The 16,263-nt window shown below is 44.9% G+C and overlaps 1 protein-coding gene across 2 annotated transcripts in view; it reads left to right on the plus strand.

The window, feature by feature from the left end:
• LOC148333841 (solute carrier family 12 member 9) overlaps nucleotides 1-16,263 on the plus strand; it is a 69,054-nt gene that overhangs the window by 1,241 nt on the left and 51,550 nt on the right. For both annotated transcript variants that reach the window (XM_088300503.1, XM_088300501.1), the window contains 5 exons: nucleotides 3,225-3,359; nucleotides 3,688-3,825; nucleotides 4,095-4,412; nucleotides 4,621-4,728; nucleotides 6,542-6,653. In XM_088300503.1, coding sequence (XP_088156629.1) covers nucleotides 3,225-3,359; nucleotides 3,688-3,825; nucleotides 4,095-4,412; nucleotides 4,621-4,728; nucleotides 6,542-6,653 — 811 coding nt within the window. The remainder of the gene's footprint in view (nucleotides 1-3,224; nucleotides 3,360-3,687; nucleotides 3,826-4,094; nucleotides 4,413-4,620; nucleotides 4,729-6,541; nucleotides 6,654-16,263) is intronic.

Raw genomic sequence — 16,263 nt, forward strand, 5'->3', positions numbered from 1 at the left:
ATTTAATTAATAGAAATCGCAAATCATCAGCAACATCAAACCGATTTATATCGTACATTGCGCTGTATAAATAAAGTTGAATTGCATTATATTGTATTTCTCATCAAAGATGTGTGGCACCATTCAAGGTTCCAATCATTTAAAAATCTAACTTTTTGTTTAGTTAAAATGAAACCGATTTTACAATTCAGATCTGGTTTTGTTGCATCTTATATAAAATATATTTTGTTCACATTGTAGCATAGAGGAGGTGTGTGATTTTCTCTTTAGGAATATTGCAATCGACATCATTCCATCATATATCCATTTTCTATAACGCTTAGCCTCAGTACCCAGAGAAAACTCACACAAGCATGGTGAGAACATAAAAACTTCAGAAAGGAAGGCCAGTGTCTAGATTCATACCTCCAACCTCAGAACGATGAGGCAGACTGGCTAACCACTTTTCCGCCATGTTGTCTTTAATGCTTCGTATAAATGGAAATTCTGGGCACTAGATTGCACATCTGTTTCACAGCTCTGGTTTCAAAGTTCAAATTTCAGCTCTGGCCTTTATGTGCGGAGTTTTGATGTTCTCCCCATTTTTTGCATTTATTTTCTCCATAATCCATCTTTCACTCGATGTTGTGGATATGGATCCACAGAATACATATTTCGATTAGTAAAACTACACCCACACATTTTTAGCCTCAGCTTGCTTATAAAGATTTCAATGTTCAAGTTTACGGTCAAACCCCTGCTGTACAAAGGCTGGCTTCAATAGGAATCACCATTTGATTTGGACTAGAGGTGCCCTTCCATCATTATCCAATATTATCTACTATTTTATGCATAACGTATGTCAAAATGAGTCAGTGACCTGGTTGACGTGTTCCATCTATGGGGTTTGTAGATTGGCCTATAAAAACGGCCCTGTTGTGATGTAGGATCATGACTAATTATTATAATTATTGTGTATGTGGCCATTGAGTGGTTGTTACACCTTTGTGAATGTCACGTGACCAAAACCAGAAAAAAAGTGAGCTGTGACGTTTGCAATGCCAGTCTTAGTAGACTTTGACGTCAATTTCAGTTGACAGCAGGGGGCAGTGCTGCCTAAAATGTCTGCCTCCTTGGATGCCTGAAAATGGGCGGATTCATCTTCAAAAATGTTATTACATCAACCTAATATTAATCAGAATAGTATAACATGTTTAGACGAGTGGGAGGTATATCATCATATTTTAAATAACATTTTTAACTTGCCTTCCATTTTAAACCCCCCCAAAAAATCACACGACTCTGTACATTGAGAAGCAGCTGGGGAACGTAACCTCGTTCACGATGGCCAGTCCCCCTCAGAGTGCTCATTAGATGCTCGAGAGGTCATCGGGCGTCACCATTGAGGTGTAAAGCTATTCTGGAGGGATGTGCAGTCTTGCTGAGTACAATTCCACCGACTTCCCGCTAAATTTCAATGGCGCCAAAACAGTAAAGAATCGGTGGCCACAAGACACCCATACTTCGGAAACATTCAGAGGAAAGGTATTTCCCATATCGAATTAAGGAGAAAAAAGACCCAACCATAGCAAAACTTTGAAATATTGGATATTTTTTTTCATGATTAAACGGACCGTTATATATCAGTTCTTTCTGAGTAATGAAATAATTTTGAAACTAGGGCATTTTCAACTCAAATTATGTTGCGAAGCCGATAAGAGGATATGGTAGGTTGGGAAAAAAAATAAAATAAATAATAAAATAAAAAAAGTGATAAAATGGGACCTTTCTGGTTATTAAATTCTCACTCATAAATTCTGGCCACCATTATCCATGTAGATTCTAAAGCAAACACAATTGTTAATGTGAAGCGGGAAATAATAAAATGACATGCAGTTGACGGTTTCACATCATTACTGTGAAAGCATCAAAAAAGGCTAAGACAATCCATGAAGCACTCGGACAGAGCTTCACATTCATGTTACTCCGTGACTTTCATTGAATCTCTAGACAGGCTATGCGAGGGATGATAGACTGTTTCCAGTCTCTTAGTTCTACCACCATGTTATTTTCTACCCCCACCCCAAGTCTCGTGAGATGTCAGCTGCTGTTGAGTGCGTACACATGCCTGCGTGCGCATACGCATGCACACAGTAGCGTCTGTGTACGACTTAAGACTATTCACTCACACTAACATGCTCATGACTTCAACAGTGGTTTTATTGTTTAACTGAAAGCTATAACATACGTGTTTCAATTTTTAACATCACGCTCTTATGGCGCTATTAATATCTATATGTTTATTATTGTTATTATTATTATTATTATTATTATTATTATTATGTGCAGCCTCACATTTCACTAACTCCACTACTAAAAAAAAGTACAAGGACGAGTGGTATTGTACTAACACCTCTGATTTCTGTGAGACTTTCTGATTATATGTCAAGAACAGAGCATATTTTGTTGCACAAAGGAATCAAATGTGGAAATTATTGTACTTTATGAAACAATGAATCCCTTTGCCGATTAACGCAAATAGCACATTCTAATCCGGATTCTACAACACTATGCAGGAGACGATATCAATTCCAACTTCTTGTAACTTTGTGAAGCTGCTTGACGCAAGAATACTGTAATTATAATATTTCACTGAGAAGTTGTTTGAAGATGATGATGTATTATTTGGTGCGATAATGTAATAAGATCAGATAAGATAAGATAAGATAAGATGTCCTTTATTAGTCCCACAATGGGGAAATTTGAGGTGTTGCAGCAGCAAAGATATAGATCACAAAACATTTGCAGATGACTTTCTCATGCTCAAACCAAACAAATAGGTGCCCAACCCAGTTGTGTTGTCTATCCTTCCTCTTGCCAGTTGAGCGATTAAGGTCATCTTGTAAGAACCCAAATGAAAAGAAATACCCAAAATAAGCCACAAATCTGGCAAATTGCATTAATGCTGCCTTTTTTTTTAATAACGTGATGCCACATGCAAACATGCTCAGGAATGGGTCATGAATGCATTTTCATTTTGTGCATGGATGAACCAAGCAAGACAAGTGCAATTCCTTTACAATGCATCAGGTTTGCAGTTGTGTTTCTATCGATATTATGGTAAGATGAGAGCAATATTCCATTTCTTCTATTTTATTCTCAACAGCCAAACTGCGTTTCAATTAAGTCAGTGATGAGCCCTCATTGCCTTTATCATAATTGATATGTTGTTTTTTTTTCTGTAGGCTTCTTGGTTGGCCAGTCTGGACTGTACCAAGGAATTGGCATGTTTATTGTGGCCTACTTCATAATCTGCATGACTGTGCTGTCTGTATGTGCCATCTCCACCAATGGAGCACTAGATGCTGGGGGCGCCTATTGTATCCTCTCACACATATTTAACTGATGTGAAAGCTATGCTTTCTGTCCTATGAATTTTACCATACAGAAGTGACTCAATTGCATGTCTGTTTTCATTTATGTCACACGGCTAACCAATCTCAAGAAAGTTCATATAGAGCAGGTTTAAAAGCCCACAACAATTCCCCTGCATGAGACAAAAAATTTAGCCAAAGTGACAGGGGGAAAAAAACGCTAATTAGGGTTTGATTTGTTCAAAATACAATATTGTCTTTATCACTGTCAATATGATACACATTTAAAATTGAATTTACTGGTCCCAAACTACCTTTTCTTAAAATTCCTCAGATATGATCAGCCGAGCATTGGGCCCAGAATTTGGTGGTAGTATCGGAATTATGTTCTTCTTGGCTAATGTGTGTGCTTGTGCTCTTTACGTGCTGGGTTTAGTCGAAGCCATTGTGGCCACCTTTGGCGTGCCAGAGGGTAAGTTTCAACAAAACTAGTACAATTTTATCAATTGAAAAAACTGTTAGCTTTTCATTTATTGGTTCCTAAATGTACTTTCTATATATGATAAAGAGATGACTACCTATGCATAACATAACACATGACATGAGTTATTGAAGATTTTTTTTGTGAAATAAGGAAATACCATACCATTATGTAGTACTGTATGCGTATTAATAATGACAGAGTCACTTATGCTCATTCATCTTTTAAAACATGGCCTCTCATATCTGATCCTCTCTTAGATGGATCACTTGCCACATCATCCAACCAGGTTCTGCCATCAGGCTACTGGTGGTCTCTGCTTTACGCCACAGCCATCGCCCTGCTATGTTTGATTGTGTGCATGGTCGGCGCTCACATCTATGCCAAGGCCACCTTCCTAATCTTCCTAGTGGTCATGTTTGTCTTGGGCACGATCTTCATCAGCTTTTTTGCCGTGCGTCCTCGCACCATCTTTCTGCCCAGTACTGCTGATTCCAATCCTACGGGAAATGGAACAGGCCCCACCACAGCCAACTTTACTGGCTTCAAATTGGAGACCCTTCAAGGGAACCTGTGGGGTAAGGCCAAATATTAGAGCGTTGAATATTGTGTAAAATCAAAGGAGGCTATGAGTTTCCTTCTCACCTCACAACTGTCTACTGTTCACTTTAAAAAAGTACATTGCATTGTGGGAATTTGTCAACAGATATCATTGACCTTGCTGATTAGAGATGGAAGCAAAGGGAACAACTTCAATAACTTATCTTCCATTGTCTCTTAACACAGCCGACTACACTGTGGATTACACAACCGGAAATCTGATGACCTTTGCCACTGTTTTCGCTGTGATGTTTAATGGTTGCACCGGCATCATGGCGGGATCCAATATGTCAGGTATTTGAGCTGCATGTGCACACTCGTGGCCAAAAACTCTGATGCACTTGTGCTTCTCTCAAATAATGCACCACTTCACCCAGAACATTTTGCAATTACAGATGATTTGGCATTCAAGTTTATTTATTCTGTTTGCATTAAAGCAAAAATAAAAGCCAATAGGTTTGCATGTAAAAATCTCATCGGTACTAAAATGCTCCCTCCGAGAAGACCCTGCAGTGATTTAAAGGTTATTTATTTATTATTTTTGTGATAAGATTCACGACAAATTGGCACGCCCCCTTTTGGAGCTGGGCTTGTTATTTTTTTCCGGGTTCAGCATTGACGTCACTGCAGAGAGGCAAGCGAGGGAATAATTGCTTACATAATTGACAGTTCTGTTGTTTAAAACGGCGACCGATCGCCACCAAAATGCAAATTCACATTACTACTCTTGTCCACTTCATCCTGTGAAAGTATAAAAGCGTTCTGCACAATAGTTTAGATGTATTGACATCAAACATGAGCTCATGTGATCACTTCCACAAAATCAAAAATACCGTGCCAATAGATTCTCCACTTACAAAGGCTGACGCGGACAAGAGAAAGAATGTGCACACAAACCCCAACTGGTTATATTTCGGACATTTAACTATGCTAAACTTTTGTTAGGTGTGAGGAGGCAGCCAGGCATCAATGTTTAAACCTCCCACCCCCCACGGGTAACAACAGTACGTTCTTCGACGGTGTTAAAATTAAAACAAACAGCACTACTCATTGCACCCCGAGTTCTTTGACGGTGTTAAAATTCACAGCACTACTCATTGTACCACAAAGTCTTCAGATTTAAAAAAACCATGAACACATCCAAGGCATCCGGTACAAGCAGTAGCAAAGCAGCACTGAACCTCCACATTGTTACACCGTTGGCACTGTGTTCCTGTCTTTGAAGGCCTCATTTTGTTTTTGGTTGACAGTGCAGCACATTGATTGTGCTTTACAAAAAGGTTCAACTTTGTCCTAATTTGTGCACAGGCATTCTCCCTGAAAACTTAGACTTCTTCAAGTAAGTTTTGGCAAACACCAGCTTGGCTTTTTTATGTGAGTACGTCAGTAGTGGGGTCTTCTAACTTGGTGTCCCTTTTCTTCCAAACATCGATAGTGCAGGCTGCGACTGTTGTAGCCTGTGTTTGCAAAGGTGATTTTGGATATGTTGGAAGTAGTACGAGGTTGTTTAGCCACCATTCCAACTATTCTTCATTGTCATCTTTCAGTTATTACCTTCCGTCCATATCTAGGGAAGTTGGTGACAGTGCCATGGACTGTGAACCGATTGATGTTGCGCACAATGGACGCAAAATATTCAGTTCTTTAAAGATGAAATAAAATCCTTTGCTCTTCTTTCTTCCTCCGTTGCTCAGTGTGGAGCGTACAGAGACACAACACAAAGGTTAAGTTATTTTGTCTCTTTTTTAACTGGCTCCAAGTGAGATTCATAAATTGGCAGCACCTGTTAATTGACATAGGTGAGTTTAATTACAAATGAAAGGAACATGGCATGCTTACAATACGGTTGCTTAGAATTTTGATAAGGTGCCAATAATTTTGTCCAATCCATGTTTTGAGTTCTGTGTGGAATAATCAGATTTGGCTTTTTGGATTTTTTTTCCCAATGCAAAAAAAAAAAAAAAAAAAAGGAAAATCGAATGCTGAATAATATGTAATTGCTCCAGTTTCTGGGAGAAGTGGTGCGGTTACACCGTGTAAATGTTCATGACTATTAGTGGACATTATGTATACAGACTGCCCTATAACTGAACATACTTGACCCAAGGTGACCTCAAGAACCCAAGCTACTCCATTCCACGTGGTACGATCACAGCTGTCATCTTCACCTTTATAATCTACAACCTGCTCAGCGTTCTGGTGGCCTGCTCCTGTGACCGGTCAGTAACATTCAAACAGATCCTCTCAAGCATTTTTCTTAACAAGTTCGTCAAAACCAAGGTTACATAAATGCAAGGTGTGTATTGGATTTCTTACAGCACACCCAAAGCGGTAAACCTACAACAATAAGTTGTGCTGGTTTTACTTTCATCATTTTAAAAATAATTACTTATTAGTTGTCACACAATTTCACTTTATATGCTTCACCCAACTTATTTTACCCCCCCCCCAACAAGTAAATTTATTTGGTTACAGTTGGGTCATGCTTTTGGTGAATTTACTCATCAAAACTGTGAAGAGTTCATTTCTCGGTAATCAGTCAACCAAAATGTGCAGTTTTTGTGACATTATGTTGTCCGTTATTGTTGATAAAACTATCTGTATGACTTCTACGTGTAATTTGACTTTTTAAGAAACCACCACGACTCAGGAAAAACAACCACATCACTTCATTTAATTTTTAAATGATTGTACCCCTCTACATAAAAATGAAACCGGTAACATTTTGTGTTCAAGCAACACTCTGTTACGATAATGTCATGCTGCTATGAGAGCAGCTGAGGTTAACGACGGCTCGTTGACAGTGCATGTCTTATGAACGTTATTGTGGGGCATGGCTTTGTTCAGAGACTCGGGAGTCGGTTGTGGGGGGCGGGATTAATGAACTGAGACTTTGAAATGACATTATATTCACTCACTAACTTGTTTGTGAACTGGAAATAACATCACATTCACGGACGGAATCGTTTGTGAACGGCAATAGCGTGGCAGTATGTTCAGTAAAATTCCTTGGCCAGCTGACGCTGGCAGCGGATTGGTCGTTTGAGAAGATTGATGACTAGCATGTGGCTGAGCTCAAATGAACTGAGAAGAGAACGAATCACTTGAAGAGGTGGTCCATTCACTCACGTTCACTGAAAAGATTTTCGAACAAATTTTTCCACGAACGACACAACAGTACCATCCTTTCATTATCTGAGCCGCTTCTCCTCATGAGGGTTGCGGGTTTGCTTTTTGTTTTTTATTACTATTTGGGTCAGACACTTTCTGCTGGTAGCTTTGGGTGGAATTTTAGCATTTCCAAAATGATCAAATTTCCGGAAAAAAAAAGCATGATTGTTGAGCCAATTACAAACCCATGTGGGGAGTGAACAATAATATCGATTTGTGAAAAAAATGTGACAATGACCAAATTTGGACTTTGGAGTTTTCCGCCTGACAGTGTCGTTGTCAAGAATTTCGATTATTTGTGGAAAAGTCCTTTTGAGAAAGATGACTATGGGAAAGTAAATCAGAACTGCAAGTTACATTTTGCCTTCTGTCACTATAAAAATAAGATTTTTTTTTATTTTTTTATATTTGTATTTTTTTCCCCTAAAATCTTTTTTTCTTGCTCTTTCTTCACGCTCTTCCTCTCTCACATAGTTTTCTCTTTCTACATGCCCATTGCTTAGTGCCAGATTTCACTATTGATTAGCTCTTCAGCAAGTGTTCCTCAGGGGCTAAATTGACATGACAAGACTATTAAAGAGCAATGGAGATCAATGCGGCCATCATTTACTCTGCCACACCATCCTACCGGTATCTGCCTGTGTGCTGCACACACTCACTGAATTAAGACAAAGTTTCATATCAGACCCCCTGGACGTTTCTTACTAAACATTGAACACATACACACTAAAAACAAACAGAAGAAAAAAACTTTGTAGGTGCATATGGATGAACTTTAAGTGTTTTGAACAGAGCCCGCTTTGGCTCTATTCACATGGCGCAACACAGACACGATGTCTGTCACATGGTATGAGTGCATGCGCAAGGGCTTGTTGGTATTTGGGTGTGTCTCTGTCAACACATACACTCTACAAATGTAATTCATGCCATGACGGAAACCTTTGTGACGATGATTAGATAGTGACAGAACACTTGAAATTAGTTACCGTCATTTCGAGAGAATAACACGAACTTAAATATTATACGATCTCCCAATATCATCCTTCAAAAGCAATTTTTGTCTCGGTACTCATGTATTATATGGTCCCCACATTTTCTGCAATCCTTGCTCAAAAACTGAAGTATTGGCTGTATAGTAATTTACTAGATTTGGATTTTCAATGTTCTTACATATATTTTGTGCAAAAAGAAGTTCATCTTCCTTGTTTGCAGCCTCGCGTGTGACGTCACAAATGCAAAGAAGAATTAGAAAAAAAACTCCCGGGTATGCACCGATTGTCTCTGAAGATGACCAAACATTGTAAAAATGGCTACGTGGGCAAAAAGAATATTTATATATATATATATATATATATATATATATATATATATATATATATATATATATACACCAATCCCAAAAACTATAACCTATTGGGGTGCATTAAGTGGTACTGAGTCAAAGCCTACATCTGAAAGACAGCAATTGTCATATTCACATTTTATTCGTAACTTAAGACATTAAATATCATATTTGAATGATATTACAATTTTTTCCAACCCCAAGCTACAACCTAAGCATCTATGCAATATGATATATTTTTCTTTAATCTGCAAACCAAACCCAAGCTTTTTCTCTGTACAGAAATGCAAGTGGCTATAATTTGACTCTTAAAAAAATAATGGTCTTTTGTAATTATTCCAGTTTTTCTTCTACAACAGGAAATTGCAAAACACTTTAAGAGGATTAATAATGCCATTTTCGTATTAAAAACGTCATTAATGATCTCCATTGTGGTGTTACCCATTTACCGAAAATTGTTACTGATCGTCGCGAAATTAGTCGAGCACTATAATAACGCTTGTTTCAAATCTACATTCTGTACCATTGTCATTGATTGCCACTTAAACTTGATTCAGATTTGATACTTGTGGTAATGAGTGACATTTGAGAGCTAAAATTGACAACAGCTAGATTTTGCTGTACCTTTTCTCTACTGTACCTGACGTTAGCTTCGATCACTGCCAATTTTGATCTAGGCCTTACTCTGCACATCTTCTTAAGAAGTTTACCACCCAGCTTTGTCTGGCATCAGCTCAACATGAGGCCCCCGTCTGCCTGTCAGAAGTCTTCTATCACACTGTTGTTGCCTGTCAAGCTGACCGACAATTAGCTACTGCCACTCTTTCTGCCACTCCCCTCACATCCTAACTCTGGAATATTGGCTGCTGGTTACTTTATGGTTGCCTAGCCCACATTAAATCCCTTCAGCTTCATTGTCCTCGCAATGTTAAGGATGCAAGCCAATACAATCTTGCTTTCAGCCCCCTTTACCTTTACACAAAGCCACTCTTAGTTATGTTTATCCTGGGAAGCCTTGTTCTTGGTGTGATGGCTACAATTCACCATTTAGCTGAACAACATATTTAACTTAAATAGCTGACATAAACACCTCATTGAAATATCTGTCTTTCACCCTGACTGGGACCGCCCCACTCCAAATCATATTCATTGACCAAAGTCCCAAACCACTTTGCCTGGTGGTTTCAACATTCGAGTCGACTCAAATACCTGAACACTGGCCATTGAATTCTTCTCACTACTGGACGATTTTAATATCCAACAGTAAATTAATTTTTCCATCCACATCAAATGTAACACATAAAATGTGGTATGCTCCACTGGCAGAAGCCAGACAGTTGCCTGCTTCCCCCTTGAACTAGGTACTATGAATCTCCCTGGACGCAAAGGAGAATAGCACAGAAGACAATCTGGCCTCACTGCCCACCAAGAGGTCTACAATGATTATCATAAAAATAAATAAATAAATAAATAAAAAGCCCTCTCACATAACAAAAAAAAAACCCAAACTTCTCTCCTCTCCCATCATAAGTAAACCGCATAGAAACCCAAGGAACCTCTTCTCGGTTATTAACAGCGTACTCCGCCCAATTTCACACATTTATTAATAAATATTTTGTTTTATGTGGATGTACTGCGGTCTCCCCATTTCTGGCAATCTAGTCTTTCAGGTAATTGTGTGCTTAACTTTATCACTTCAATGAACCTTATCTGATGTTCGGCACTAACTTGCTTGTGATTCCACATGCCTTCGTGCCACTCTTGAAACGTGACAGGTTGATGATAAAGCAATCAGGCACGGGGAGAACATTTATACTCCATACAGGAATGCCGGTGCCTGGACTATGCAAATAGAAACTTGACAGCACAGAATGGTAATTTAATGGATCTGGCCTTAGCTGAAATGATAATAAACACCATCTCTGCTAAGATATACATATACTAATTTCACAGAGGGGATTTCTTTATTATCGTTACTGTTTATCTACTGTATGAGCTGTTGAATAGTGGTGGTTTCGTTTGCTGAAGAGATTGCCACCGTTTCTTTTAGTGAAATTCCATTTTTCCATGTGATAGTTTCGCATGTGCATTGAATGGCACTTCATGCACACGATGGTCTGTTGTTCACAATGATAAGAAAAAAAAAAGTCATGAGGTAATCTTTGACACATATCTTAGAATAATACACTCATTGACTAAGCACTGCTATTTGATACTATGAGGGCAAAGGGATACCCATAATGATTTCTCAAGAATTCTAAGAATTAAAAGTACTGCATGCATACTTCATCTTGCGCATGCAAGCAACCTGTCCACTACTAAAGTGGTTCTTAAACTTTCTACACCGAAACCCCCTCCAAAAATGCACAACTCTCCTAGTACCAACATAATGACACAATTAAAATACAATAGCATAGTAGGCATAATAATTCATCAAAAATGAGGCATAAGCGTCAGTGAAATCGATCCAATGCAAATTTGGTTCAATCTAAATTGATTTTATGTATAGTGCATAGCATCAAATCACGACAGAACTTGTCTTGAGGCTGTCACGATCCGTGCCTCGTCGTTGCAGCAGAGTGGGCGGGGTCGACGGCGCGTTGCCCGGAGACGCGGCCACGAGCGGGGCGAGCTCACGAGACGCTCAGCTGTAACTCATCACCCCATTGATTACTAACTATATAAGCCTCCGACACGCACTTCCGCGTGTCGGATTATTGCTGACCCAACTTGCTCTCGCCATTGTGCCATTGCCGTAGTTTTTGCCAACCTTGTTCCGTGTATTTGTCGTGATTGCTTGCTTGCTTGTTTGTTTGTTTGCTTGCTTGTTTGATTGCTCGTTTTTCCTACATCTACGTTTCGGCTCGCTTTCTGTTTTCGATGTTTGGACTTAACCTTACCCTTTGGAGGAAGGACATTTTCGTTTTCGTGTTTCTTGCATTGCAAGCTCCTTTTGTTAGTCGTTTTGGTTCCCCTGGGGGAAGATCTTTCCCCCAGCGTTTTCCGTTCGTATCTACCGACGCCAGTAAATATAGTTCCTCTATTATTATTGATAGCAACCCTCCTTGCCTATCGCCTGCCAATTGTTTTTTGCCGGCCACAATAAATATTGTTCCTACCATATTTTCCCTTGTCTGCGCTTTAAGAATCCACCCACACCGCTGCCCAGCCCCGGCTGGGGAGCGATCCTCACAGAATAATCCGACCATGGATTCTGCAGACAAGGAGAACATTTTTCATGCCTTGACCAGCCAAGGACGCCTAGTGGGCCAACAGGCGACCGAGCTCGCGACCCTGCGCGCCGCGGTCGGCCAACTGGTCCAGCAACTCATGAGCCTAGGGGTCCGACTGAGTACCCCAGTTCACCCTGCCTCGCCGGTTCCCAACCCGGTCGATCCCCCTTCCGGGGCTCCGCCCCCAGGTTACCCGGTTAAGGAGCCTAACCTGGCTCATCCCGACCGCTACGGCGGAGAGCCTGGCCTTTGCGGCCCATTTATTCATCATTGTATGCTGATTTTTGACCAGCAGCCCCTAACCTATGCGCTAGACAGCTCAAAAGTAGCTTTTATGATGAGCCTCCTGACTGGTCAAGCGAGTGCATGGGCCATGGCCGTGAGCAACGCGCACCCAGCAATCCGCTCCTCATTTCCTAACTTCCTCGCCGAGTTTCAAAGGGTGTTCCACCACCCGGTCCGCGGGAAGGAGGCCGGAGCCGAACTGTTGGACTGTATCCAGGGCTCACGATCTGTTGCGGATTATTCGATCACCTTCCGCATCCGAGCAGCCGAGAGTGGGTTCGACGACTGCGCCCTGAGGTCCGTGTTCCGGAGAGGCCTGAACTCGGCTCTAAAAGATGAGCTGGCAGCCCGTGACAACGCCGAGACGCTGGAGGAGCTGATCACCCTGGCGATTCGGCTGGACAACCGCCTGCGAGAGCGTCGCCGAGAGCGAGGGGTGGAGCAGCGCCGCGCCGAGCTACCGCTTTTCCGGGTACCAGAGCCTGCACCAGCTGACGAGCCCATGCAGATAGGGGCAACCCGCCAGGCGCCCCGGGAGCAGCTTCGAGAGCGGGAGTGGGAGCAGCGCCGTCCCGAACGTCCACGCATCCGGGATTCCGAGTGGTCAACCTCCGACGAGTCCAGGCAGCCGGGTCCGGGCCGCCCGGATCTTCGTGAGAGGGAGCGTCGGCGCAGCACGGGGGCGTGTTTCTACTGTGGCCTGCCAGGACACCGAGTAGCAGGGTGCCCGGAGAAGGCCGCTCGCCAGGGATCGTCTCCTCGCCCCCCAACTAACTGTGAGTCCGCGGACCGCTCCTCCGCGGCCAAAGAACCCCGACAAGAGCCGGCTGCCAGCGTGGCAGGGGATCCGGACAGTCCCGGCACCCCCTTGAGACTGGAGATGGCCGGGGAGATCATGGGACTCGGTGGTAGCATCAAGATTCGCGCACTCATTGACTCTGGCGCTGACGAATGCTTTATTGATGCGGGCTTAGTGTCCCGACTCGGCTGCGTGGTCACCGAGCTCGATAGATCCAAGAAAATCTATGACCTCGACGGGCGCGAGCTGGCCGATGTCCGGCGCTTAACCGAGCCTCTTACCTTAAAGTTGTCGGGTAACCATATCGAGAAGCGCTCCTTCTTCGTCATGCCGGCCAGGTCAGCCCCCGTCGTGCTAGGAATTCCGTGGCTAACCTCACACAACCCAGTCATCGACTGGGGGCGCCTTTCAATCCAAAATTGGAGCCCGTTTTGCTACGCGCATTGCCTACGGTCCGCCGAGGAGGGCGTGCAGGTTAGGGATCAGGTTCCCCGTCTCGGCTGCGCCCGGTCCACCTGCTGCGCCCGGCCCGCCGCAGCCTCTCCGTCAGCGGCACAGACCAGGCCGCCCCTTCGCCAGCTGCTGAGCCCCGTTCCGGGCTCCCCGCCAGCTGCTGAGCCCCGTCCCGGCTCCCCGCCAGCTGCTGAGCCCCGTCCCGGCTCCCCGCCAGCTGCTGAGCCCCGTCCCGGCTCCCCGCCAGCTGCTGAGCCCCGTCCCGGCTCCCCGCCAGCTGCTGAGTCCCGTTCCGGCTCCTCGCCAACTGCTGAGCCCCGTTCTGGCGCTTCAAGTTCCTGTTCCGGCGGTGCACGTCCCGCGTCCGTCCCAAGTCCACGTTCCGGCGGAGCACGTCGTGCGTTCGTCCCAAGTTCTCGTTCAGGCGGAGCACGCCCTGCGTCCGTCTCAAGGTCAAGTCCACGTTCCAGCGGAGCACTCCCTGCGTCCGTCCCAAGTTCACGTCTCGGCGGAGCACATCGTGCGTCCGCCTCAAGTCCACGTTCCCGTCTCGACGGGGTTCGACGATCAGCCGCCGCTCCACGTTCCAGTCCCGGCGGGACTCGACGACCAGCCGCCGCTCCACGTTCCAGTCCCGGCGGGGCTCGACGACCAGCCGCCGCTCCACGTTCCAGTCCCGGCGGGGCTCGACGACCAGCCACCGTTCCACGTTCCTGTCCCTGGTCTGGCCTCCCGGACATCCGCCAGACCGGTCTCGAACTCGGGTGGTGGTCCCACCTCCCAACCCCTTCCGCCCACCCTTGTTCTTGGACTGTGTATTTGTGTTGTTTGGGACGTCTGGAATCCGTCCGTTAAGGGGGGGGTACTGTCACGATCCGTGCCTCGTCGTTGCAGCAGAGTGGGCGGGGTCGACGGCGCGTTGCCCGGAGACGCGGCCACGAGCGGGGCGAGCTCACGAGACGCTCAGCTGTAACTCATCACCCCATTGATTACTAACTATATAAGCCTCCGACACGCACTTCCGCGTGTCGGATTATTGCTGACCCAACTTGCTCTCGCCATTGTGCCATTGCCGTAGTTTTTGCCAACCTTGTTCCGTGTATTTGTCGTGATTGCTTGCTTGCTTGTTTGTTTGTTTGCTTGCTTGTTTGATTGCTCGTTTTTCCTACATCTACGTTTCGGCTCGCTTTCTGTTTTCGATGTTTGGACTTAACCTTACCCTTTGGAGGAAGGACATTTTCGTTTTCGTGTTTCTTGCATTGCAAGCTCCTTTTGTTAGTCGTTTTGGTTCCCCTGGGGGAAGATCTTTCCCCCAGCGTTTTCCGTTCGTATCTACCGACGCCAGTAAATATAGTTCCTCTATTATTATTGATAGCAACCCTCCTTGCCTATCGCCTGCCAATTGTTTTTTGCCGGCCACAATAAATATTGTTCCTACCATATTTTCCCTTGTCTGCGCTTTAAGAATCCACCCACACCGCTGCCCAGCCCCGGCTGGGGAGCGATCCTCACAGAATAATCCGACCATGGATTCTGCAGACAAGGAGAACATTTTTCATGCCTTGACCAGCCAAGGACGCCTAGTGGGCCAACAGGCGACCGAGCTCGCGACCCTGCGCGCCGCGGTCGGCCAACTGGTCCAGCAACTCATGAGCCTAGGGGTCCGACTGAGTACCCCAGTTCACCCTGCCTCGCCGGTTCCCAACCCGGTCGATCCCCCTTCCGGGGCTCCGCCCCCAGGTTACCCGGTTAAGGAGCCTAACCTGGCTCATCCCGACCGCTACGGCGGAGAGCCTGGCCTTTGCGGCCCATTTATTCATCATTGTATGCTGATTTTTGACCAGCAGCCCCTAACCTATGCGCTAGACAGCTCAAAAGTAGCTTTTATGATGAGCCTCCTGACTGGTCAAGCGAGTGCATGGGCCATGGCCGTGAGCAACGCGCACCCAGCAATCCGCTCCTCATTTCCTAACTTCCTCGCCGAGTTTCAAAGGGTGTTCCACCACCCGGTCCGCGGGAAGGAGGCCGGAGCCGAACTGTTGGACTGTATCCAGGGCTCACGATCTGTTGCGGATTATTCGATCACCTTCCGCATCCGAGCAGCCGAGAGTGGGTTCGACGACTGCGCCCTGAGGTCCGTGTTCCGGAGAGGCCTGAACTCGGCTCTAAAAGATGAGCTGGCAGCCCGTGACAACGCCGAGACGCTGGAGGAGCTGATCACCCTGGCGATTCGGCTGGACAACCGCCTGCGAGAGCGTCGCCGAGAGCGAGGGGTGGAGCAGCGCCGCGCCGAGCTACCGCTTTTCCGGGTACCAGAGCCTGCACCAGCTGACGAGCCCATGCAGATAGGGGCAACCCGCCAGGCGCCCCGGGAGCAGCTTCGAGAGCGGGAGTGGGAGCAGCGCCGTCCCGAACGTCCACGCATCCGGGATTCCGAGTGGTCAACCTCCGACGAGTCCAGGCAGCCGGGTCCGGGCCGCCCGGATCTTCGTGAGAGGGAGCGTCGGCGCAGCACGGGGGCGTGTTTCTACTGTGGCCTGCCAGGA

Source organism: Idiotropiscis lumnitzeri, chromosome 7, assembly GCF_059441095.1.
Source record: "Idiotropiscis lumnitzeri isolate Australia: NSW breed Sydney's pygmy pipehorse chromosome 7, RoL_Ilum_1.0, whole genome shotgun sequence".
Classification (NCBI taxonomy): Eukaryota; Metazoa; Chordata; class Actinopteri; order Syngnathiformes; family Syngnathidae; genus Idiotropiscis; species Idiotropiscis lumnitzeri.